Source organism: Charadrius vociferus, unplaced genomic scaffold (genome assembly GCF_000708025.1).
Source record: "Charadrius vociferus isolate BGI_N301 unplaced genomic scaffold, ASM70802v2 scaffold56, whole genome shotgun sequence".
NCBI classification, from domain to species: Eukaryota; Metazoa; Chordata; class Aves; order Charadriiformes; family Charadriidae; genus Charadrius; species Charadrius vociferus.
The window spans coordinates 3,956,279-3,979,249 of NW_009649057.1; the positions used below are offsets into that span (position 1 = coordinate 3,956,279).

The 22,971-nt window shown below is 43.6% G+C and overlaps 1 protein-coding gene across 1 annotated transcript in view; it reads left to right on the forward strand.

Moving 5' to 3' along the window:
• The window catches only part of TNC (tenascin C), a 48,872-nt gene that overhangs the window by 11,097 nt on the left and 14,804 nt on the right, over positions 1 to 22,971 (forward strand). The window contains exons 10-12 of the mRNA XM_009888047.1: positions 8,691 to 8,963; positions 11,034 to 11,306; positions 19,334 to 19,606. Of these exons, the coding sequence (XP_009886349.1) occupies positions 8,691 to 8,963; positions 11,034 to 11,306; positions 19,334 to 19,606 (819 nt within the window). The remainder of the gene's footprint in view (positions 1 to 8,690; positions 8,964 to 11,033; positions 11,307 to 19,333; positions 19,607 to 22,971) is intronic.

Sequence of the window (22,971 nt, forward strand, 5' to 3'; positions counted from 1 at the left end):
GGAAGCTGAAGGTTTCTGTGGCAGGAGTGAGCAGGCTTCGATTTTTCCGAAGTTATCTGTTTTCCCGTCTGTCTGAAAACTAAGTGGTCTCAAAAGAAGTATGCATAGACGGTGAAAGGGCAGAAACAACGTGCTGTGGAATTTCACGGTCTGGTCTTTCCGAAGTCCTACACGGTGGCTTCTTTTTTCTGGTTTGGTTTTTGGGGTATTTTTTACAAATACATTCATCTGGCCAGTGTGTTTGTTTTAAGTCTTTACTCAGAGCAGCCAGTAAACAAAGAGTTCAGTACAGTGGGCTCCTAAGAAGCAACAGCAGTAGTTGACATAACCTGTCATTGTGACCTTCCTCCTGCGTGGGTTTGGAGAAATCCAAACACATGAGTGCGGGGAGGGAGAAATGCTGTGTGAGCCTGTGGGGTATAAGACAAGAGGTCTCTTCTTCAGTTTACTTTTTTGTCTACCCTCAAGTCAGTCCTCTTCGTCCGTGTTCCCAGTACTTGGGAGGTCCTGAAGCCCTCAGGCTAAGCCAGACAAACTTCTTGTTTTACCCTCTCTTGCAGAGCTGTGGGGGACCTCAGGTCCATTGCACTGCTGGGGAGAGTGCTTGGAGCAACCAGGGAGAGAAAGGAATGTGGAACATGCCAGTAGCACAGCTCAGACTGGACTAGCTCTCCTCGGTGGGTGGAGGAGACGGTCCTGCTGTTTAGAGGGGCATGTGCCGTCCCTGCTGGACAAAGGGGCCAGGGGCTGTGGAAGGGCTGAGAGTTTTTCTTTTCAGAGTTTCCTTTGCTTCTCCAGATTGTCGGTTTTCCGTCTTATATTCTTCCCAGCCTCTTGATGGTCCAGTCAGGCTTCTCTGCCGGCAGGTAGTCAGGAGTTTCCCACGTGTTATTTTTATTTGTTTGCATAGTGAATTTTCTGTCACTGAGGGTAAAGCTTCTTTAAGTCCCAGAGCTGAAGATCTTCTGTTGCTGCCTTCTCTCCTCTCTCATTCTTCCTGTTATCTTTTTATGTATATCAACTCTCCACACACAGACAGCTGAAACGTTCAGAGCTTGTGAACCTCTAGCAAAGGACATGTCACAAAATCTTCCATCGTATAGGATGGCAGCCTTCTGCTGCTTCTGTCTCTTCACGTGGATGAAGCGCAACTCAAGTGACAAAGCTTTTTTTAACTGATGTCCGTGATTCTGCATTCAAGGGATGGTAAAGATTATAAAGTGAACAGTTTGCTAACTGTTATTTTGTTTTGCTGACAAGGAAAGACCGAATATTTCACACTGCCATTTGCTTGTTTGTGTCTTTGTAGCTCTGGATAGTCTAACCCCAGTGCGGGCAATGACTCCTGACCCAGAGCAGCTTTCTGGCTCTGGGAGCTTTCTTGCTCCAGAGGCCTCAGGGATGCAGGAGGATGCACTGAGGGACCTTGTGGTCTCGAGGGTAACAGACCACAGCTTTAGTGTCTCATGGTATGCGAATACAGGATTCTACAATAGTTTTGTGGTGGAGTACGCGGCAGTGTCATTGGCAGCGGGGCCCCCTGCAGAAACCTTCCTGCCCAGAGAATCCCTAGCTGCTGTGATTGACGGCCTCCAAGCTAACACTTCCTATAAAATCAAGGTGTATGGATTGGCTGGAGAACAGCGCTCTTCTCCTCTGGAAGCTGTGGCTACAACAGGTACCTGCTTTCTGTTATTAACGAAGGTATCACAAAATAAGGTACTGCTTATTTGTTAGAGGTCCCACCCAGCATCGCACTAAGGCTTTGGTTTAGAACCACTTCAGAAATCAAAGCAGATGAGCCGTTTTACTAGTTGGAGGGACCTTTCTGACAGCTTGTCTTGAGAATGTTACATCAAATTACCAACTAATCCGTAGGGCGAGCACGTAACCCAGCTCTGAGGAAGCTGAGCCGTCAGACTGCAGCTTTGTTCCTTCTTGCTCTGGTTCTGGAACCCTGCCTGCATAGCACAATGTGGGTCCTGGAGGAGGACGGATGGTAATACATCAGGCATGAGAGGCCTGTGGAGATAAATGAGTGGACATTAGAGAAACCAGGTGCCAACCTCAGATTCCTCCGCGGAAGGACCCAGATTGTGCAGCAACTGCTGATGAATCGGGGATGTGATATGTCTTGCCTCTGGAAGTGAGTTGCCCATAGGAGCATGGCTTGGAGAAGTAACTTTTCCGTTCTGTTGAATGCTTTTAAGGTTTATGCTGTTTGCCAAAGACCCTTGTCTGTGTTGTGCATCATTCCCTCTCCTGGCTTCTACTAGTCTTAGATTGCGCCTCCCTTTTTTTTTGTTACAAACTCAAAGAAACATCAGGAGGAAAGATTAGGTGAGCCAGTTCAATGGGAAACTGCAGTGCAGACCACCAGGAAAATAAATTTGCCAGTAAAGATTGTCCATCTCTTCAGCTGCTTCCTCTGCTAAGAGTACCTGGAAGCTGACTTCAGTATGAGAATTTTTAGTGGTAGCTACTGTAGTATTTTGGGCTTGTGATCTACTGCAGTGCTTTCTTTATGAAATTCAGAGGTGCACCAGTGCTGTAAGCCCAGTTTAATCAGCTGGTTGAGAGAGAGGAAAGCCATTTAGCCAAAGGGGCCTGAAAATAACACAAATACCTTGGGAGGCCATCATGTCTTACAGTGTGCTCGAGTCAATGAGAGACTCCGCAGTGAAACTGGCTGATAGCCCTTCTTGGAAAATAATATGAAATCCAAGAGACAGAAGCAAGAAATAACATAGAATACTGTTTGCTCCATCCCAAGTAACTGGGGAAATGTCCTGGCAGGACATTAACATTCTGTTTTGGTAAAATCGCCAGTGAAGCATTACAATGGAATTCCTCAAAAGGCCAGCAACAGCAGCGCAGACGTATTTAGGCCACATTCAGCCTGAAGATTTTACTAAAAGAATGATATTGAGAAGTAGTTCAGTCTGAGAAAGAGCGTATGTTTGTCGTCCATCCAGGGTTCCTTCTACATAGCTTTCAGCTCTTTGGCATCTACTATTCACTCATCTTGCCACCATGAATCATTCTATCTGGCTGTCACCCACCCACCTAGGGCTGCTAGAGTTCTCTTTCTCTTCTCCTCATCTATTCCCCGTATTGCTAAGTCAAATGTTTGAACTCCATTGGTCTTGTTGTCCTGTACTTTGATTGTTTTCCAGATTTTCCATTAGCTGTTATAGTACTCTCTCTGCTAAACAATGAACACTGATACTGCCTGTGGTATCAAAGTATCTTCCATGTTTTCATATAATTTTCATTTTTCTGTTGTATGTTTGTACATAAAGCCACATATTCCTCTATTACATGTGGACATAATGTGGGTTACACGTGTGTTTAGATGTGTGTGTAGAGGGTAGACCACTCTTTCTCATCCACAAATTCATTTATGGAGTAAAGTCATTAAACCCAAGGTGGTATTCAGAATTAGGCCTGAAAAAAAATTGGAGGTAATATAACCACATATTATTACATATGCTCCACGGGACAAGCAGTACATGGCAACCTCCCATGCAGTTGTCAGAGTTGGCAAAATAAAACTAACCCACTTAGGACAGCAAGATTCTGAATTAAAACACCAATTAAGTGGTTGGTCCCTCAGTTTTTGTATAATGCAGTTGAACAGGTACTCTATTTCCCGTTCAGATCAGAGAAACCAGGTCCTTGTGTGGTTGTACTATAACTGACAGGAATCTGGGAGAAAAGTCTAGGAGTGATCAGGTAAAGTGAGGGAAAATGAGAAGCCAATTTCAACTAATGTTACACAGGGATTTTCTCAGGGATCCTCGGTACAGCAGGAGCGTAATGCAGCCTTGATTTTTCCCTTTTCCCTTGCATTTTGGGATGTTTTGTCCTAGGTTTCCAGTTCGGGGTGCATGGCAGTTTCCCAGTGGGACCATCCGCAGCATGGTGCTGTACGTGTGTTGTGTACACATGTACACATGTCCTCCCCGCTGGTCTGTTCACTCTGTTTATGCATGTCTTCTGCAGAAGTACTCCACAGCAAAGCCCAGCTACCGCTGTGCATGTTAAGTAGACAACCTTGAGGCTGAACAAGTACCAGCGCCCCTGCTTGATGCCATACTTTTTTGCCTGTTCCCAGAATAGGAAAGAGCCGGTTGGCATCTGATTGTGCGCAAGCAGCCGAGAGTCGCGGAAGGCCGACGCTTCCCTACTGCATGTCTTCCTGCTTTGGGACGTGGGCTCGGGAGGCCTGGCGCGGCCAGAGAGGTCTGACAGTCCGTTTGGCGAGAAAGAAGGAATTCCCCTCGTGGTTTCCACTGCAGGCGTGCTAGTATGATGCCACCGTGGCTGTCTTCAGGTTGCACCATGTGTAGGGCCTGGTTGAGATCGTGTGCTGGGCTAGTTTAAGGAGGGCCCTTACTAAGTCAGGAGTATCACTGATATACAGAAATATAAATAACTTTGCCTCACAGGCTTCTCTCCTTCCTGGAGGCGCGCAGAAGACAATGGTTTTACATCTGAATTTGTCCTGAGAGTATATTTTCAAGATACCATTTCTGCATTTATTTGAAAACGTTTTTATTTGATCTTTCTCCTCTGAGAACTTTTTTTTTTCTGATACATGTGTGAATTTGGAGACAGATACTGAATCCTGAGTACATATTTGTGTTGATATGATTAATGGTGGTAGATGACTTGCTCTCTCTTAATTGAATGCAAGTGGAGCATGAAAGCAAGGCAGTCACTGAGGTGTGAAACGATGTGGTTTTCCACTAATGAGGAGATAATTCTGCATGTCAGAAAAATCACCTGCCTGTTGCCTTGCAGCTGGGATCAGAAACACATTCTCTGTGATCTCCACAGTTCTCAGATTTTCAGAATCTGACTGTAGTACAAGATACGTTCACAGATTATTCAGCATGCTGAAGGCCGAGTCTTTTTCCCTTCCGTTCCTTTGGATCTCTTTCAAGAAATATTGCTCAAGTTCTTTCTGTCTTGGTTTGTAGGTAAGGATGTGTGTCCCCCCCCAGCCTTTTTTGAAAATTCTGCATGTATCCAGATGGATAACTCCTCCAAGCCTGTTTTTGATCGGATAGGATGAGATTTAGCATGCTTCTGCTGTGGCTGATTTCTTAGTCTGGATTTGGATATGTTTGTGATATTTGGCATGCATTCTGCTTACGGTTTATATCGGAAGCAATAACTGACATGCTGTAGTAGAGATAAAAGGCATGTTTGAGAGACTTAGGGTTGAAATCCTCACCGATGTAAATCAGTGAAGTTCTTTGGAGGTAGTCAAAGTATACTGATTTACATCAACTGAGGATGTGCCCGGTTCTCTGCTGGAGGCATTTCAGCTCGTCTCTGTGTTTAATGGTTTTTGCGCTGGATGTGCTGGTTAGTGTGGTTGCGAGAGAACCGTGCCGTGCTTGGTGATGCTACCTATGCTTGTGGCCTGGATTCAGTCTCCAAAAAAGAAGTACCCATCTTTTTTCTCTGTTCTTAGAGCTCTTTAATGCAAAGCACACAAACTGTTTTGTAGCAGATGTTTGCTGTCTTTTGGTGTATTTGGGGGTTTATTATCAGGAAATTTTAACTTATAATTTACCTCTGTTTAGCGCGTCTAGTCACAACACCTGGAGAATCAAACAATGAAACGTCACTTAATCCTACCGGCCCTGCGCCTACAGAGCTAAGTCATTTAACAAACCCCAGCACTGATTCTCGTGCTCTGCTTTTGGTGCCCACTGACCTTCCCATCGCCACTGGTGCTCTTCATGACCTTAATATAACACACAGGACTTTCAGTAGTTTCACCTTGTCTTGGGCAGCACAAGATGAGGTATTTGATCAGTTCTTTATCACTCTGAAAGACCTGTCCAGTTTAAACAGAACACGGGAAATCTTTTTGCCGGGAAACCATCGAGAAACAGAAATTACCCATCTCACAGCTGGCACACAATACCAGATTAACCTCCACGGAAGCACTCAAGGTCAGCTGTCTTGGTCCCTGGAAGCCCTAGCTGCTACAGGTATTTTCTATGAATTCATTAGCCATATGTTCCTTTTCTGCTTTGAAATACAGAACTTCATTTTCGTACTGCTGTTCCACTGCAGAAATGCTAGGCTTTGTGAGTCATGCCTTTCTTCTTAGTCGTTTTTTTCCCCTTTCTTCCTTTTGCACGGGATAAAACTCTTATTGCTATGGAATGAGAGCCTTGAGCGGTGCAGCATGGACAGTGCCCCATGCAGCTTTTAAGGTGATGTAGCATCAGTTCTCTCTTGTCCAACTGCATGCAGAGAGAGAGAGATTGATGCATCTGCTATTTACAAGGAACATGAAAATAGCAAGATGCTACATGTATTTACCTGGATTGTGGCCCAAACGCAAGAAGGATCGCAAGGAGGTTGTGGTTTGCAGCATTGGCATGGAAGTGGTGATGTTAGAGAAAAAAAAGATTGAAACACATTGGGAGTATACCTTCCACCTGTTATCCCTATTGCACGAATTTCATGAGGAAGCAGGCCTATAGCCTCAGGGCTCAGTTCACTAAGGATCACAGTACCAGTGTGTAAGTTCATATCTGGAGAACCTAGCTGGAGATTAGTGACTGTACCTGTCTACCACCCACAACCAAATTCACAACACGAGATCAAATATTTGCATAGAAGCACACAGATTACTTCACACCTACTACAAGGCTAGAGCAGTCTCATCTCTCAATGGTTTGTTCTCTCTTTTTTTTTTTTTTAAACTAAGAAACATCATCCCTTGACATCATTTGCCATGATGTTGTAATTGTTTTGTCATATATGCTGGATGCTTTATGGATGAGGCTTTTGGAGGTCTCCAGCAGTCCAAGGTGGTGCATGATTTTGTATGAGAATTTCTTGGTCGCTAGAGAGCATGATGGGGGTGTGCGCTTCCCTTTCAGACATGCATGAGAAACAAATGGGAGGAGACAAACTCTGCATCTTGGAGGCGAATGAAACTGAGCACTCTTCAGAGAAAGCTGAATTGCTTTTAAACTGCGATGATTACTGCGTTACTTATTATAATCAAGCTTTTACTTAAAATATTTTACCTTACTGTAACTCCTGGTTTAGTTTCATTTCCATTTTAAGGCAGTGTGTTTGTTTTATTTGTTTCTGTTGCCACCAAAAGATCATTATTTCTGATACAACCAGTTACTTTTCTGTACTGCTTTCTCTTTTTCAGCTAAACAGTGCTATTTTTACAGGATTCATATTTTGCCACAATGTATCTCATTTCTGTTCCTGATAAAGCAAAGCAGCTCTGGATTCATGCATTTGTTTGTTGAACATCACTGTGTTATTTCATAAACAATCTCTTCCTTTCTAACAGGATGGGAAAAGCTTGTCAAAACTTTTGTGTTCCTGAGTAGCAGCAATTTACTATACATTACTGAATCTCACCGAAGATAATTGGCTGTGATCTATGAGTGCTCAACCTCTGAAAATACAGCCCCAGCTACCTATATAAGGCTATGCAGCAGTCATACAATAAGCACTCTGTTTTTACAGGGGGAAAATTTATTTGAGTAATGTTGCTGAGCCTAATTTTCATTTATTCCAGGGCCCCTTTACCTTCTGCCTTGAAATAGTCATAAAGCTTAAAGTTGAAGTTTACAACTGACAAATCGAATCCATTTCCCTCCTGCATTGTTTCTTATAAATTCTTAGCTGTGCAGATTGGGATTATTCAACTAGACTCTCTTATTATAATGCTTATGTATTGACAAGCCAAGTGAATAAGAAAAGTGCTAGAAAGTCATTGCAGTCCACAGGCCAATGATTGATCATATAGCAAGATTTTTCATATAGGAAAAAAACAGGTATTATTTTCCCATATGACTGCTAATTTTAAGGAATCACTTGTATTTCCTCTGTAACGGAGAACTTTCTATTCTTGCTGAGAAAATGACCTAAACTTTCAGATTTAACAGCATCAGAGAGTTAGCTCTGATGATTCCCAACTTCCTTGGCCACCCCGGTGATGGCTTTTGAGATTGTTGATTTCTGTGAATGCAGCTTTCAATTTGAGATGAATATCAGTAACTCTGAAAATCCAAGCTTCTCTGCCTCCAGGAAGGTTTTGTGGACAGAATAATGTCATATAAGGAAGGCAAATCCATTAAACTGAAGGCATGCAGACATGGAGGAATTTTCCCCTTTATTGTTTTGGATTAAAAATAGCTTGGAACAATAAATCGCATCCTTCCTGTGGACACAATTAAAAACATAAACATCTGAATCCCAAGTACTCTAAACTCAGTGTCTTCCTACCATTACAACAGGCACTATTGCAGTATTCACAGTCGCTTCATAATGGCAAACACTGAGTTATTAGTGCTGCAGTAAAGTGGTTATAGTAAGACTTACTTGTCTCATAGGGAGTTGTAATTAATGTTGGCAAAACACTTGCAGCTTTAAGATGGTCTATCAGCTGCTTTCTGTAAGCAGTCCTTTAGTATTAATGTGGTTATTAGTTATTACTACAGTTCTTCTCTTAATGTTCTGTTTTGCCATGTCTCTCAAGAGACTTCGTGAGTTATCTGAGGCAGCTGAGGATGTAATGTGTGTGTGGGGGTGCATCTCCGTGTCACTGATTACAAATGAAATTCATTAATGTGGAACATCACCACTGCTCTGTAATCTGAGTAACTGATTGACTCTCTGTCCTTATTCAGAGGAGGAACCTGAGCTTGGAAAATTATCAGTATCAGAGCCTGGCTGGGATGGTTTCCAGCTCACCTGGACAGCAGCCGATGGGGCCTATGAGAACTTTATCATTCAGGTGCAGGAGTCTGACAATCCCGAAGAAACCTGGAATATCACAGTCCCAGGCGGACTGCGCTTTGTGAATGTTACAGGCCTCAAAGCCAACACACCTTATAACATCACCCTTCAGGGTGTGATTCAAGGCTACAGGACCAAACCTCTTTCTGTTGAAACCATGACAGGTATCTTTTCAAGTCGCTCGTCCAGTCCGGTGGCTCTCTTTCTTTCAGACAGGGATGCGAGCCAGGGCTATTGCAACTGCTCGGCAAAGCTTGCTCCCTTGCTCGGCCCTGCATGGGATGCACTGAACTCGTTAAAGCTTGGCTGAACATCTCTGGCATGGAAATGTCTCATGAGCAGCCTTTCCAATAAGAGTCTCAGTGCCCCTGTGGAGCCCTTTGCTTTTAGGAATGCTTCCCCCCCTCCCCCGACCTCAGAAGGGTTGTTTTGTTCCCTTTACTCACTTCTCTGCTGGTTGACACTAACAGCAAAACCCAACTGATTGTTGTACGTGCTCGGGAAAGCCCAGGTTGCTGTGTAACGTTACAAAAATCTGTTCTTTATCATGCAGATAATCAAAGCCCGAGAGCACTTTTAGTTTCTGCCCTCCAGAAGCTACCTCTGGAATTGCGCACCAGCTTCTGTGTAAATACAAACTCAGGAGTGTAGTATGTGCATCTGTCTCCAGGGCAAGGACAGACACCTTGTATATGTTCTCATGTAGAAAAGAACACAAATGAATTCCTGCCAGTAGTGTCATGTCTTAAGCCACATAAGGTTGGTAAACAGTCTGATTAGTCTGGAAAAGATATAATGCAGGAAGACCAAATTCAGCAGAACTGCCCTGGCATAAAACTGACCTGGAAGAAGGAAGGTAAGCACCGCATGATCAGAAGGATGCGTGAAACTAATCAAGAGCCACAAAAGTAATTTTCTGGCTGATCTTGTGCAAGTCTACAGTTTTAAATGAGAGCTTATCATGAGCTTTGACTCTGAGCAGTAAATATATACTTATGTCTATCCTGCATGGCTCACTGATTCTTCCAGGTGTTATGATCATTGGTAATGAACCGGGTATGAATTAATTGGCAATAAAGGGTCACCAGTGGCTCTTCCTTCAGGTAGTTTCTCGTAGGCGATATCTGCTGCCTCTGGGCTTCCTTACAGACCTTTGCAACCTCCTGTGATTGTGAGATGGCCAAAGGTTGCTCGTATTTGATTTCCCCAAGCACATGTTACCCAGCACAGAAGGGAATAAAAGTACACATAAGAACTAAGTAGAATTAAAACATTAAACACACAATAGAGCTTGCTTGTTTCAGTAACACTTTAAGCCACCTGGCTTAGGTAGAAACGTGTCTGGCACAAGGCGCTTGCGTTGGGCTGTGTCCCGCTGCAGGCTAGAAGCCCTGTGCTTTGAGAGTCCTGAGTGTGAGCTGGGAGCAGATTGCCCATTGAAAACAGACAAATGTGGCTGGACGAAGAAGGCTCTATGAGGACAAACAAGAAAACAGACATCACGGGTGTCCTGCCTAAATATGCGATGTGCTCTCTTTTTACTAACTTAATGAAAACAGCTGAAGATGCCCCGCTGAGGTTTTCCCTTCCTTTCTGGGTCATGCTCAGCACCCGGCTTTTCAAAATTTTCCCTTCTGGGGACTTCCAATTGTCAGAATTTTCTGAGCCTTCCTGTAACACGTCAGGGATGTCTACAGAGAGGAAGAAACCCCAAGGCAGCTATCACAGCTCTGCGTTTTGGCTCCAGCTCCAAAATTACATGCCAGCTTCCACGGGCTTGAGCTGAAAGAGAAAGTAGAAAAGCCTAAAACCCACAAACTTTTCCTTTGGATAAAGAAATAGCTCTAGTTTTAGCTTCTCCTGAAACTGGAAGCTGACTTTTCCAAATGCCCTAGGGACATTCAGAAAAGTTCTTTTGCATCTGCTTTCATGCTCAGACCTCGAAGACACGTGGTTTCTCCTGGAGATAAAAGGAAATAGCCATAGCTTAGAAGCTTGTTTTTATTGTTTTTATTTTTTTTCCCTTCTTTTTTTTTCTTATTTAACATTTTGAGATGCTTTAATTTGATTTTTTCACCTGAGTACCTGTCTGCTTATAGCAAGCTTTTACTCAAACCCTGTTCTCCAATGGCAGCTTGGATCGCTGCCAGCATGAGCAGAGAGAAGCGCGGCATTTCTGAGCAGGAGGAGGTACAGGGCTGTTCCCTTCTGACCAATGTTGTTTCCCTCCTCAGGAGTGCACCCAGAAGTTGGTGAGCTAACCGTTTCCGACATTACTCCTGAAAGCTTCAACCTTTCTTGGACAACCGCCAATGGGGACTTCGACGTCTTTACTATTGAAATTATTGATTCTAACAGGTTGCTGGAGCCCATGGAGTTCAACATCTCAGGCAATTCAAGAACTGCTCATATCTCAGGGCTTTCCCCCAGCACTGATTTTATTGTCTACCTCTATGGAATCTCTCGTGGTTTCCGCACACAGGCAATAAGTGCTGCAGCTACAACAGGTATATAAAACCTACCTCAATGCTAACTCTCCTTTCTTCTAACTCTTCCTTACAGGTTGTGCCCCTGTCCCTGCCCTCAGCTACCCCATCACTCTGCCCATTACCAAATCCTCTACCTCATTGTTTGACACCTTCTAAGGAAGACCTTCCGGAGACGTTTTGAACTGTGAATGTTAATCCGCTGTCACGTACAGCAAAGTCAGTCAATCGCATCGTGAAGTGATTTCATTCACACAACAAGTTTGCTCTTGTCCAAACATTAAGGTTAGGGCATCCTCTGACACAGATGAGATGCAAAAGAAATTTCCCAAGAACGAAGTGGGAGATGATTCATTATGTTAGCCTTGCAGCCTGTGTTGGCATCTGTCACACAGCGTAGAGGAGACACTATTTCTCTCAGATAAGCTGATTTCCAGATACAGTTTTTATCCTGATTCGCTAAATAGATTTGAGGCACATATCAGTCTGTGACAGCAGACTCCTACAAGGCAGATGCGTTGCTTAAATTCAGCTTCAGTTTACATGGGATGAGAGATTGAAAGAGTCCATTTGACTTGATGATGTGAATGAAATAGATAGGCGTTTAATTGCTGACACATTGTGCATCTCGAGGTTTTATAGTTGACAGTTTTTCCAGAAAAGACGGGGAAGTCAAATGTTCGATGTGCTCTAGCCAATTACAGTATGAAAGTGGAAGGAGAGAGTATGGAAGCAGAAGGTGCGTTCTCATAGTAGGCAGATAATAGCTCACGTCACGATCCTTTAATATCTCTAGCAAATTTTGCCTGCTGACATGATCTTAGGAAAAGTTGTCATAGCAATTTGTTATAGCAATGGATTAACGTGGTCAATGGCATTAGACAATATCAAATTTCAGTGATCAGATAATACAGAGTTGCAGTTTCTAGCATCAGCACATTGTGAATATCCTCACTGAATCATGACTAACGTGGGCAGGGTGACTGCAGGGGTTGTGGTATGGAAGACATCGAGAAACACAAGGCTAGATGATTTTTGTGACTTGTGGCTCATATGAACTCAAACTTGTGTGTTATTTTATTTTGTTGCTTTGGGTTTTAATAATTGCAATACATTTCCATTTGTTTTTCTTCCTGTAGTAGAGGAGCCTCTCCTTAGCAAACTCACTGTATCAAATGCTACCTCAGACAGCATGTCACTCACGTGGGAAGCGCAGGACAATGCCTTTGACCATTTTATTCTAGAAGTCAGAAACTCTGACTTCCCTTTGGACTCCCTGGTGCACACAGTGCCAGGGGCCTCCCGGCGCTATGTAGTCACCAACCTCAAAGCTACCACTAATTACACTGTCCAACTCCACGGTGTAATTGATGGGCAAGGTGGTCAGACCTTGACAGCACTGGCAACCACAGGTATTTCACTGTTTCACCTTCCAGGTTTGCTTTTTTCTCTTCTTTCTTTTGCTGTCCACCAAACTGCTCTAAAACATGGCTCCAACTCATCATCATTCCTTTGGCAAATTGTAGGGAGATCACTATGAGGGGAGGCTGAAATAAGCTGGGCTTGAGAGCGCTTGGAAAAACAGAGATCTGAGACTATGGAAAAGGCTGAAGAAGTGTCCCCAGCATTAAGGGAGCCAGTAGCAAACCATGATTGGTTTCCTTATATATACACTTATCTGCAAGTTCTGTGTATATATAATTGACTTGCTCCAGATAGATAGTATTTTTCATAGAGTATCTTTGCACTTGATCTGGAATAAAGTTCTTGTTCATCCCATCCTCCCTTGCTTTGTTGTGGGTGGGAGGCCTTCATGCCTTTATCAGCCTGGAGAGGCACCTGCATGCCATTTTGGTTCTTTGTTTTTAAAACCAAGTGTCTTCCAAGACATTTGTATCTCTTGGGGGAGTTTCATTCAGCATGCTAAATGACCAACCAAAGCTGCATGGAGTGGTCTGGCTGCCTTGTGCTGGTTGCGATGTTCTTCTCTGCATAGCGTTTTTATGCGTTCCCAGCAGAGAGCAGGGCTTAAAATACAAGTTCACCTTTTCTTGATGGTCAGCCCACCACTCTGTCACTTGCATTGCTACCTCTGAGGCTCTAAGACCTGTCTTGTTTCACTGGAAGTCAGAGCTTTTCCTGTGGTGATGGTGATTCCAGGATGGTGGAAGATCACTAAGACTTGCCTGGAGAGATAATTTCGACTTATTTTGCATGTAGTGTTCTTTGGAGTCTGGGTCTCATGATGTGAACGTGCCTGACTGGATGCAAGTGGCATGTGAGGGAATGTGCCCAATTCAGGATGAGACTGGAAAGGATCCGTTTGTCCTCTCTGACTGCATGCGGGGCTGGTGGCTCCATGCTTGGTTTCACTGGGTTCTGCACCCAAGCCTGTTTGCTTTGTGGATATTTTCTCATCTCCTCCCCTGTCTTTGGAAGTACCATGCTTACATGGTGACATCTTCACTGTCAGCCATGAAGGCATTGACGGTCACTGGTTGACAGCATGACGACAGCATGTGTCCTTAATTGGGGCCACTTGGATTCACCTCTTCCTAGACATTTCCAGAGAAGAAGGTGGACTATTATTTTTAAAAGTCTTGCAATAAGGGATGGGAGTAAAAGTTGGAACATCTTGCAGCAGTTCATGTTTCAGTTAAGCAAAGGATTTCATTCTTTCACTGTTCTCTTTGTTGGCGGGATACATCTTTCTTACTTTTTCTCCCAGCATGAATCACTTACATAGTTATTTTCCTGTATCTCACTGGCTGCATTTCCCAAGGTGTTCTTGGTTTGTACTCAATTGGCAAGAGAAAAAATAGAAAATCAGCTCTGAGAGGAGACACGAGATTCTCTGACCACCTGACTGCTGGGTCATGTCTGTGCTCTCTCTGTGCTCTAACGAAGCTTTAATGATTTTACGCTAAATGGAATAGCTTTAAAACAGGACGGGTGAGGAGCACTCCTTCTCCTGTAGTCTGAAGGCCAAGTTTCTCCCCTGGCTAGGGAGAGATGTGATTTTGAATTTCCTCTAGCAGAAAAGGAAAGTCTTTGCTTCTTAAAGGAGTGCCCTGACCACTGCACAGTCAGAAAGGAGAGCAACAGCAGTGTTGTGGGGGGGTTCAGTCTATTATATATTCTCTGATTGTGCCTCGTCAGAGGATGAGGAACACCTGATCTGCGGAGTCCAGGGAGGTTTTGGCCCGAGATTAGTGCTGAGATAACCACTGTTAGGACTTAAACCCCTCATAAACTTCAGGGTCCAAAAATGAAAGTATCTACAACTCCAGGCAACAGGAACGCTAAACAGAGGCTGAACTGGGATTTCAAGGATGTCTATTTTGGACTCACCTAATTCCTGCCTGAATCCTACTTTATCTACTTTGGAATTGCTCTGGGTTTGTATTCCCATCAAATTCCCAGTGCGAAGTTCCTGCGACTTCCGTGGTTTTACCACAGGACTGTACGCTGTTGGTGCTTCTGTAAATCAGGCTCACATTTCATTGGGAAAATTGAGAGTTTTTAAGAAAATTAAATGAAAAAATAAATTTAGAGTCAGCACTAATTTCAGTGGCTTCTTTCCAAAACCTTACATAATAACTCTTGCTCTCCTTTTTTTTTTTTTTCTCCTTTTTTTCTTCAGCCACTGCAAGGCAAGGCTAAAACATTCAGCCGTATCTTTAATCATCTATAAACCTCCACTGCTAATTGCCCCAGCCCCTGGAGTAACGCTTGTCTCTTCACCTGTGTTCCTTTCTCCTTCAGAGGCTGAGCCACAGCTGGGCACGCTCACACTCACAAACGTTACCCCCGACAGCTTCAACCTCTCCTGGACCACAAGAGATGGGCCTTTTGCCAAGTTTGTTATACATATTAGAGATTCCTATGCAGCACACGAACCTCAGGAGCTTACGGTGTCGGGAGGTGCTCGCAGCGCTCATATCTCAGGCCTGCTAGATTACACTGGCTATGACATTAACATTAAGGGGACCACCAGTGCAGGTGTTCACACAGAGCCCCTCACTGCTTTTGTCATGACAGGTACCTGCTTAAAGGTTTGGAGTCTATTTATTGGCTTATAAAAATATATATTCCAACATGGATTAAAAAAAAAAAAAAAAGACTCTCTACAGCACTGAATATCTTGTCCAGCATCAATGGTTTTGTTTGTGAATGTCGTGCAAGGATGGGTCAGACTAGTCCTGTTGACCTTAAAAAAAATTTCTAGGAGGAGTACGAGTTTCAAGTGAGTCAAAAGCCCTCTGGAGTCTTTCTCCCATGTGTTATGAGGGGGAAATTCACCCAATACTCAGTAGTTGCATCTGAAGGATCCAGAGGACTGGATTTTAGAGCACCTCCTTTCCTCTGATGTCCCCTCAACACATCCCTTATGTCTGAATATTTTGGCCAGATTTTAGCTGGGATCGGTTGTACATCACATGTCTTCTGGGTGATCAAATAAATGCCACGGGATTCACCTTCTGTGTATTATGTGGCCATAGGGATGTCCTAAATAGGATGAATGGAGGAATTGAGGCCTTTTCCTCTTTCTCCTCTCTTCATCAACGTGCAGTGGGAACACCAGTTGCAGCAGCAGCATCGCTCATGGCGTCTGGGCTGGGCTGTCAGTGGCTGGGAAAGGCAATGTTCATTATCCTTTTCCTTAAGGCAAGTGGTTGCGTTTTGCACCATCTCCGATCTGCCCCTTCATGACATTCCGTCACATAGTCAGAAGTGAGTAACTCGGCTTTCCCGAACCCCACTCGCTTGCTCCACCAGAGCACAAATGATGCCTTTTTGAAAATAAACCACGGCCATTGGTATTTTGAGAGGAAGCTTCCCACGGCTAGGTAAACACGTGGCACTCTGCACAGCAGAAGGATGTGCCAGCAGTTCACTTAAACCTGCTGGGTTTAGTGTGTTGGTGTCACTCGACACCTCTCCCAGGAAAACAATTACAGCATTTTGGGCTCTTAATTTGTTTACCCGCCCTCCCAGAGACCAAACCAAAATGTGACTCTTTGAGGGGTGGCTTGATTAGAAGCAAGTCAGCTGCAAAAATGTCTCCAAATGGAGTGAATTTGAACTGGATCTCTGGCACCCAAGTGTGTAAACATCAAAACATAACGACTTCCAAATTCTAAAATCTTAGGAGGGAATTTTTGTGCCAAATTCTAACAGAACATCCATTTCAGCAGTTGTGAAATGTCAAAACCAAACCCAAATCCTCTTCCCAGAGAAAGTTCTGTTTAACTAACTGGTATTTTCTGAAGTGAGTGGAATCGGAGTGATTGGAAAATCAGATGAGTTCACTCCTGAGACAACAAAGCAAGGTTTGTCAAATAATTTAGAGAAATACTAGCGATGCCTGGGATCCAGGTGAAGGCCAGGGCTTAGCAGAGTCAGTTGATCTTCCTGTTTGACTTGACAGGTTTTGAGTGAGCAAAACACACTGAGAAACTGTCTTGTGAAAATTTGGCCTTTGTTTTTTTTCAGAGACTTGGTGAGAAAGTTTTAGAGAGTTGATCCACAGCCTCGAAACTTTGACAAATGTCATGTTGACGTGAAAAAAAGACCCCCTCACTGGAATTTCTTTAAGTTGTCAACATACCACACTAGCAGCTGCCTGTGAAGCTCTTTGGACAGTTTATTGCCCTGTTCTGCAGTCCCTAGCCCCTGCCGTTAGCCAGCGCAAACTCTGGCTTCTCTCCTATCCCCCGCAAAAAACAATCTTGCAAGTATTTAATACTTGCACTGGGTGATGACCCTGACTGGTCAGTGGCAGTCCTTGTGGCAGTCCTTGTGGCATGTCTGACCCCTCCACCATTGAAAAGAAAAGCTGGAGGTATTCATGTGAAGTAGAGAGGTAAAGAAGCAAAATACAGGAATTGTGGATGCCAAAGTTGTCCCTAAAGCACTGATGGTGCGCACAAGTGGAAGGAAAGGAAAGCTTTATGCGTAGCATTTCTAAAAGTTTTGGTTATAACTGTCTTTCAGTGCATGTGTAACAGGAGAAATGTGCTTGCGCAGTGAGCTTGGGAGGAATTTCAATGGAGCTTGTGATAGGAGGTGCTGAGACACCCTTAATGAAAATCAGGAATTGAGCATCTGACTTCTGGACACTCCATTGAAAATCCAAGTCTTGTGGTCCTGGCTATGCACTTCTATTAAATCCATACTTCGGGAAAAAATGTGATTTATGTTTGGTGGAATCTGTGACACTTTCTAATTTACAATGTTTTTCGCTTCTCTTTTTTTGTATGTTTTTGCACCTTCCCGTCTTTTAGAGGCCATGCCCCCACTGGAAAACCTAACTGTCTCTGATATTAACCCTTACGGGTTCACAGTGTCGTGGATGGCATCGGAGAATGCCTTTGACAACTTTCTAGTAGTCGTGGTGGATTCTGGCAAGCTGCTGGACCCACAGGAGTTCCTCCTTACGGGAGCCCAGCGGCAACTGAAGCTTAAAGGCCTTATTACTGGCATTGGCTATGAGGTTATGCTTTATGGTTTTGCCAAGGGGCACCAAACAAAGCCCCTGAGCACTGTGGCTGTTACAGGTATTTTAATGTGAACAAATTGTTCTCTTCCACCCTTTCTTTCTTGCTTTTCTTCTCACATGGAAGATGTTTTATGCAATCCATTTGCAAAGCAAACCCTGGCTTTTGCATCCTTTTCTGCATCGTGGCTACACATAACTCCTCCTGATTTACGATGGGTCCACCAGTGAAATTCTGTTCCTTTTAACTTGATGTTTCCCTTCTGTCTTTATGAGGGATCCTGTAGAGGCGCATGTCATGGGTTGAGGGGTGAAAGTTTCTGGTATGGTCACGCAGGTACTTCTAACTGAAATCTTGAAAGAAAAATGGCTGCATGCGGGAGGTCATCTCCTTAACAGCTGTGGGGCACATCAGCATTCTCCAACTCGCCAACCAACAGGACCTGCAGGAAGAGTCATACTGGATTTCTTGCCCGTGGCCTCCTTCCTTTCACTCCCCATGTGGGTTCTACCCACAGACCATTGAGTGCCATTATTGCCGCCCATGAAGTTGGGATCTCTCTCCAGAAAGCCTTAGCTCATGTTTTCAGCCTCATCATAGCTGCCGTTTCCCAGCATCATTTGAGCTCTCTTGAAAAATCATTGCAGACTTATTCTCTGGCCCCATAATCATCAAGTCTCATTTCCACGTTGCTGACTATGCAGCGGTAAAGCTGGGGGTGACCTGATTGGGGGGTTGCTAGAAAATAAATAGGAACGTTTTTCTGTGGAAGAAAGAAGTGCATTGGAGATGCTGTGAGGCAGTAACCACTCCAGTAGCATTTCTGTAGATAACGATGCCTGACCATACTGAGGTAAACTTATTTTGCAGGTAATTCATAACTTACAGCTCCTGGGGTCCTCTTGAATGGGTTCTTTCACTAAAGGCAGTAGGTCTTGCATTTGGGTGTAAGTGTGCTGTTTAAGCGATACGAATTTTTGTGATGTCCCTGTGCTGCTTCAGCATTTGTTTAATATCAAAGTAAAGGATTCATCTGATCGGAAGCATCACAGATGACAGAAGTGCATGAAATAAGGGTTTTGCATGAAGAAAGAGACTCTTTCAAGGGGCTTCTATGTTGTCCTCCTAACAGAGAGGGACCTGACAAGGTTACAGGCATGCCTGCGGGTCTGTAACAAGAGCTCGTTTGTATGGTTTGTAACGGTTTCACGTAGGTAGCAAGGGAGAAACGCACATGAAACTTCCTTTGAGCATGTGTAACTTTGCATGTCAGAGGCAAATGGAGGTGTGTCCATGCAGTGGACTTGCTATTAAAGAGTGAGAGTTTGAATGGGCCTGTACACACTCACATGTGTCTTCTTCAGTATGTGTATAATACTAATATTCTTTTTTTTTATTTATTTATTTCAATAGCTGGCAGATTGTTTCCCTTTCTTTGAACTGTGGTTGGATTCTTGCAGTATGCTATACCCAGACCTCAGGCAGGTCTCTAATGAGCTGATTAAAAAAAAATCATCTTTTCTCTACTGCTATCTTTTCCTTTTTTAGAAGCAGAACCCGAGGTCGACAACCTTCTGGTTTCAGATGCTACTCCAGATGGATTCCGTCTGTCCTGGACTGCAGATGATGGGGTTTTCGACAGTTTTGTTCTAAAAATCAGGGATACCAAAAGGAAATCTGATCCTCTGGAACTAATAGTACCAGGCCATGAGCGCACCCAGGATATGACAGGGCTGAAAGAGGGTACTGAATATGAAATTGAGCTCTATGGAGTTAGCAGTGGACGGCGTTCCCAACCCGTAAATGCAGTAGCAACCACAGGTATTGTCTTCGCAGTAGGAATAGCGTAACATGTCCATGCCTGTTTCTTTCAGCATCTCTTCTTTTCGTAGCCAGCTTGGGCTGTTACCGAGGTGTTCGAACGCTCTCCTGCACGCCCCTTATCCACCTTACTGGTTCAATGGGGTGTAGTTATTTATAATCAATCGCCTCAGGTTCCTTAGCTTCATCACTGCCTATTTAATATGGTTGTATTTAATTACTTTCATGATCTGGAATTAGGAAGCGGAGTCTAGCAGTTGGCTTTGAGAGCCAAGAAATATTATCTCTATATGAGCCCTTTTCAGTGATTTCCTGGGACTAATTACATATCGGCACTCCATGACAATTTACCTCCCTAGAAAAGAGGTATGACAAAATGAATTTACCAGAGCTATTGGGAAGATGGCTTGATCAGCAAAGGACTAAGCACCATTAACTTAGACTGATCTTACCAGGAGCAACATGTGCTCAATAATTCAAAATAAACTTGAGTTTCTTGCACAATCAAAGCTTTGAACTCCCTCAGCAGAAGTTGCTTTATATTCTCATTCTTGTGCGTCAAAAATTCTGATGTAAATTAGCTTAGTGACTTACCCAGGTAAAATCATCCAGAAGAAAAGATGCAGTTATGATTGCCAATTCATGTCATTTTGTTTTAAAAATACCAAGGCCTTAATCCCCAATTGCAGCATGCCAATTCCACAAGGCTGGAGTGCTTGCCTTTCATAGCCTCACGCTAATGAAGAAACATTATAAACATAACTGCAAATGTCTCCTGTCTGAAGTTAGCCTAAACCTTTATATGTTTCTGAAAAATCTCTCCCAGGACAGAGCCTCGTTTTCTCAGTGCCAGGGAGAAGAAAGAAGTTTTTGCTAGTTGTAACTGGAATATTTTTTCTTATATTATTTTTCTATGAAAATAAGCAGGTATTAGTCAAATAGGAAGTTCTCAAGGCTTAGGTTGAATTCCTGAGATTAACTTAAACAAAAAAAAGGTTTATAATTTGAAGCACTGAATTTTGATACTTTTCAATGAAGCTTTCCATTTTTTTCCACCAAAATTATGGTATCATTTTGAAACATATGTAAGTCTAAAGCAAATGAAGCAATGTCTTGTGACCCAAATTCTCTCTTTTAAAAATTTTGAGCTTGCTGCTATGAAAACATAATAGTTTTAACTCAATCTAATTCCAGGAATAGAGGGATGAGAAGGGGACAGGTAAATTCAGCGTGTGAGAAAGCCAACAGAAATGCATAAAAGAGACATTTGCTGAGCTGTAGCAGTGTACTCCAGGCAACATGCAGAAAAGGGACAATAATAACTCAGTATTGAACAGCTTTTCCTGAAATAGCATGGCCTCATGATTCACCTTAATGTCCATAGTGCCAGTTGTTAGCGTGGAAAGGCGCATTGCTGACCGGCTCCGCTGATGGCCATCACATCCCTTGAATAAACAGCAAGGGCATATATACACTCACCCAGACATTTACATGAAGCAGAACATGCATCCATCACAAGCCGCCTTTCTCCAGGCTCGTGCGGGTTGACTCATAATGGAGAGGGATATTTGAAATCAACTGCGCTTGTTAGCGGCATGTCCCCATTTTCACTGACTTCCAGGATATTTATGGTAAACCACCGAGAGTTATCATTTTCCTCATGACTACATTCTTATTCAGTTCTCTCAGGGAGATTTAGCGCATGTCACCTACTGAAGCCAATAGCCCAAAAGATGTTTGTCAGATGTAAATAGCCCGTGGATAATTGATAATAGAGCTAGAGCCACAAAAATCCAGCTAAATAATTCGGACTGCAAGTCACATCACGTTGGGTAGCTGGGCCACCAAGGCATCTAACCAATTTCTTTTTTAGGAGTTGATTATTAGACAAACATATGTATATTTATAGCATTTGCAGTCTGGTTGCAAAGAAACATTTCTGACCTTGAAGGGGGTAGCTCAGACAGGCTTATATTCAGCCTTGCTTTATTCTGGCCTCTGTACAAGTTACAAGTGAACAAGGAATAAATTAGCTCGGACGACTTTAGCTTTAGTAGGAGGAGATGGTAAAATAACAGTTGGGACAAAGCTAGCAAACAGACCAGCAAACCTATACCAAACACTACCATGGAAATGAAGGCAGCAAAATAATCGAGACTGAAAATCCTTCTCTGTATTTATCACTCCCAGCTTCCCCCTTCTTCTCTAACTGGGCATATATCCTTGCGTACACAAAGGCAGCCTTCAGGGATCAGGTCCTCAACTGGTGTAACTGGTGCAGTTGAGGGAGGCGGGTTTGAGCGCTGCCAAGCAATCCTCTCTGAGGGTCTGACCCCTCTGTACAGCAATCCACCCACCGCCCATGAGGAAGGAGGGGCAGGAAGGATCTTGCAGTGCTCACCTTTTGGTGCCTAGTCCTCCTCAGTGGTTTCCTTTCCTTCTTTCTCTTTTAAGAAGTCAGCAAGGCAGTTGATCCAGTGACAGCCATGGGCTTTGGATATGGAAAGGACGAGTAGGACTGGTATTTGCCATTTTCTCTATGTAGCTGGTGTTGGTTGGTCCTGCAGCTGGTAACTTGCCCAGAGGCTGAGATGATCTTCCGTGCTCCCATCACACCAGGAACGTGGTGTGAAACTGGTGGGCAGTTGACTTGTCAACCTCTGAGCCGACAATAAAGTCCTGTCTTCCCACGCCTATTGCAAGTAGTTCTTTCTCCATTATTTACTCAGGTACAAGTGAACAGCAGTAGTTTTCCCCCAGAACTGCTGATGATAATGTTGTTAAAAGGTTGTCCTCTTTGGGGTGATGACGACATTGACTCTCCCTACCCTCTGCATTTGTCTGTCATTTTACTCTCATCAATTCTGCTGTGATAGAAAACATTAATTATGAAATCACTGTAGTGCAAGGCAGCATCGTAGGGATCTGTAGTGTGCAAGATGGCACAATGGAGTTTGTCCATTGCTGCTCTCAGTCAGTGTCTTTTGGAAATTCATCTGTATAATGTCTGTTACGGTGCAATTCAGCCCTCCCTGGGAGACCACAACAAGGTGATGTGCCGCTTAGTATCCTTGGTAGGAAGTGTGGGTCTCGTGCTGCTGCTTTCCTCTTCATCTCGTGGTATTTTGCCACACTGTGACAGCATTTTTCATCTGAGAGGATCATAAAACTTCACTTGCTCTTTATACATAAAAAATGCAACCTGATGCTTCCTGTTGCTTAGGAGAAGAAAGCCAGTGAACATACTCCTATAGTCGGATAGTCATGAAACAAGTTTTTAGCAAAAAATCCCTAAAGAATAGCAACTACTCAGGTATCGTGGGTGCTTTAGCAGCCTCACAAAAAAGTTCTCTGTCTCTCATACA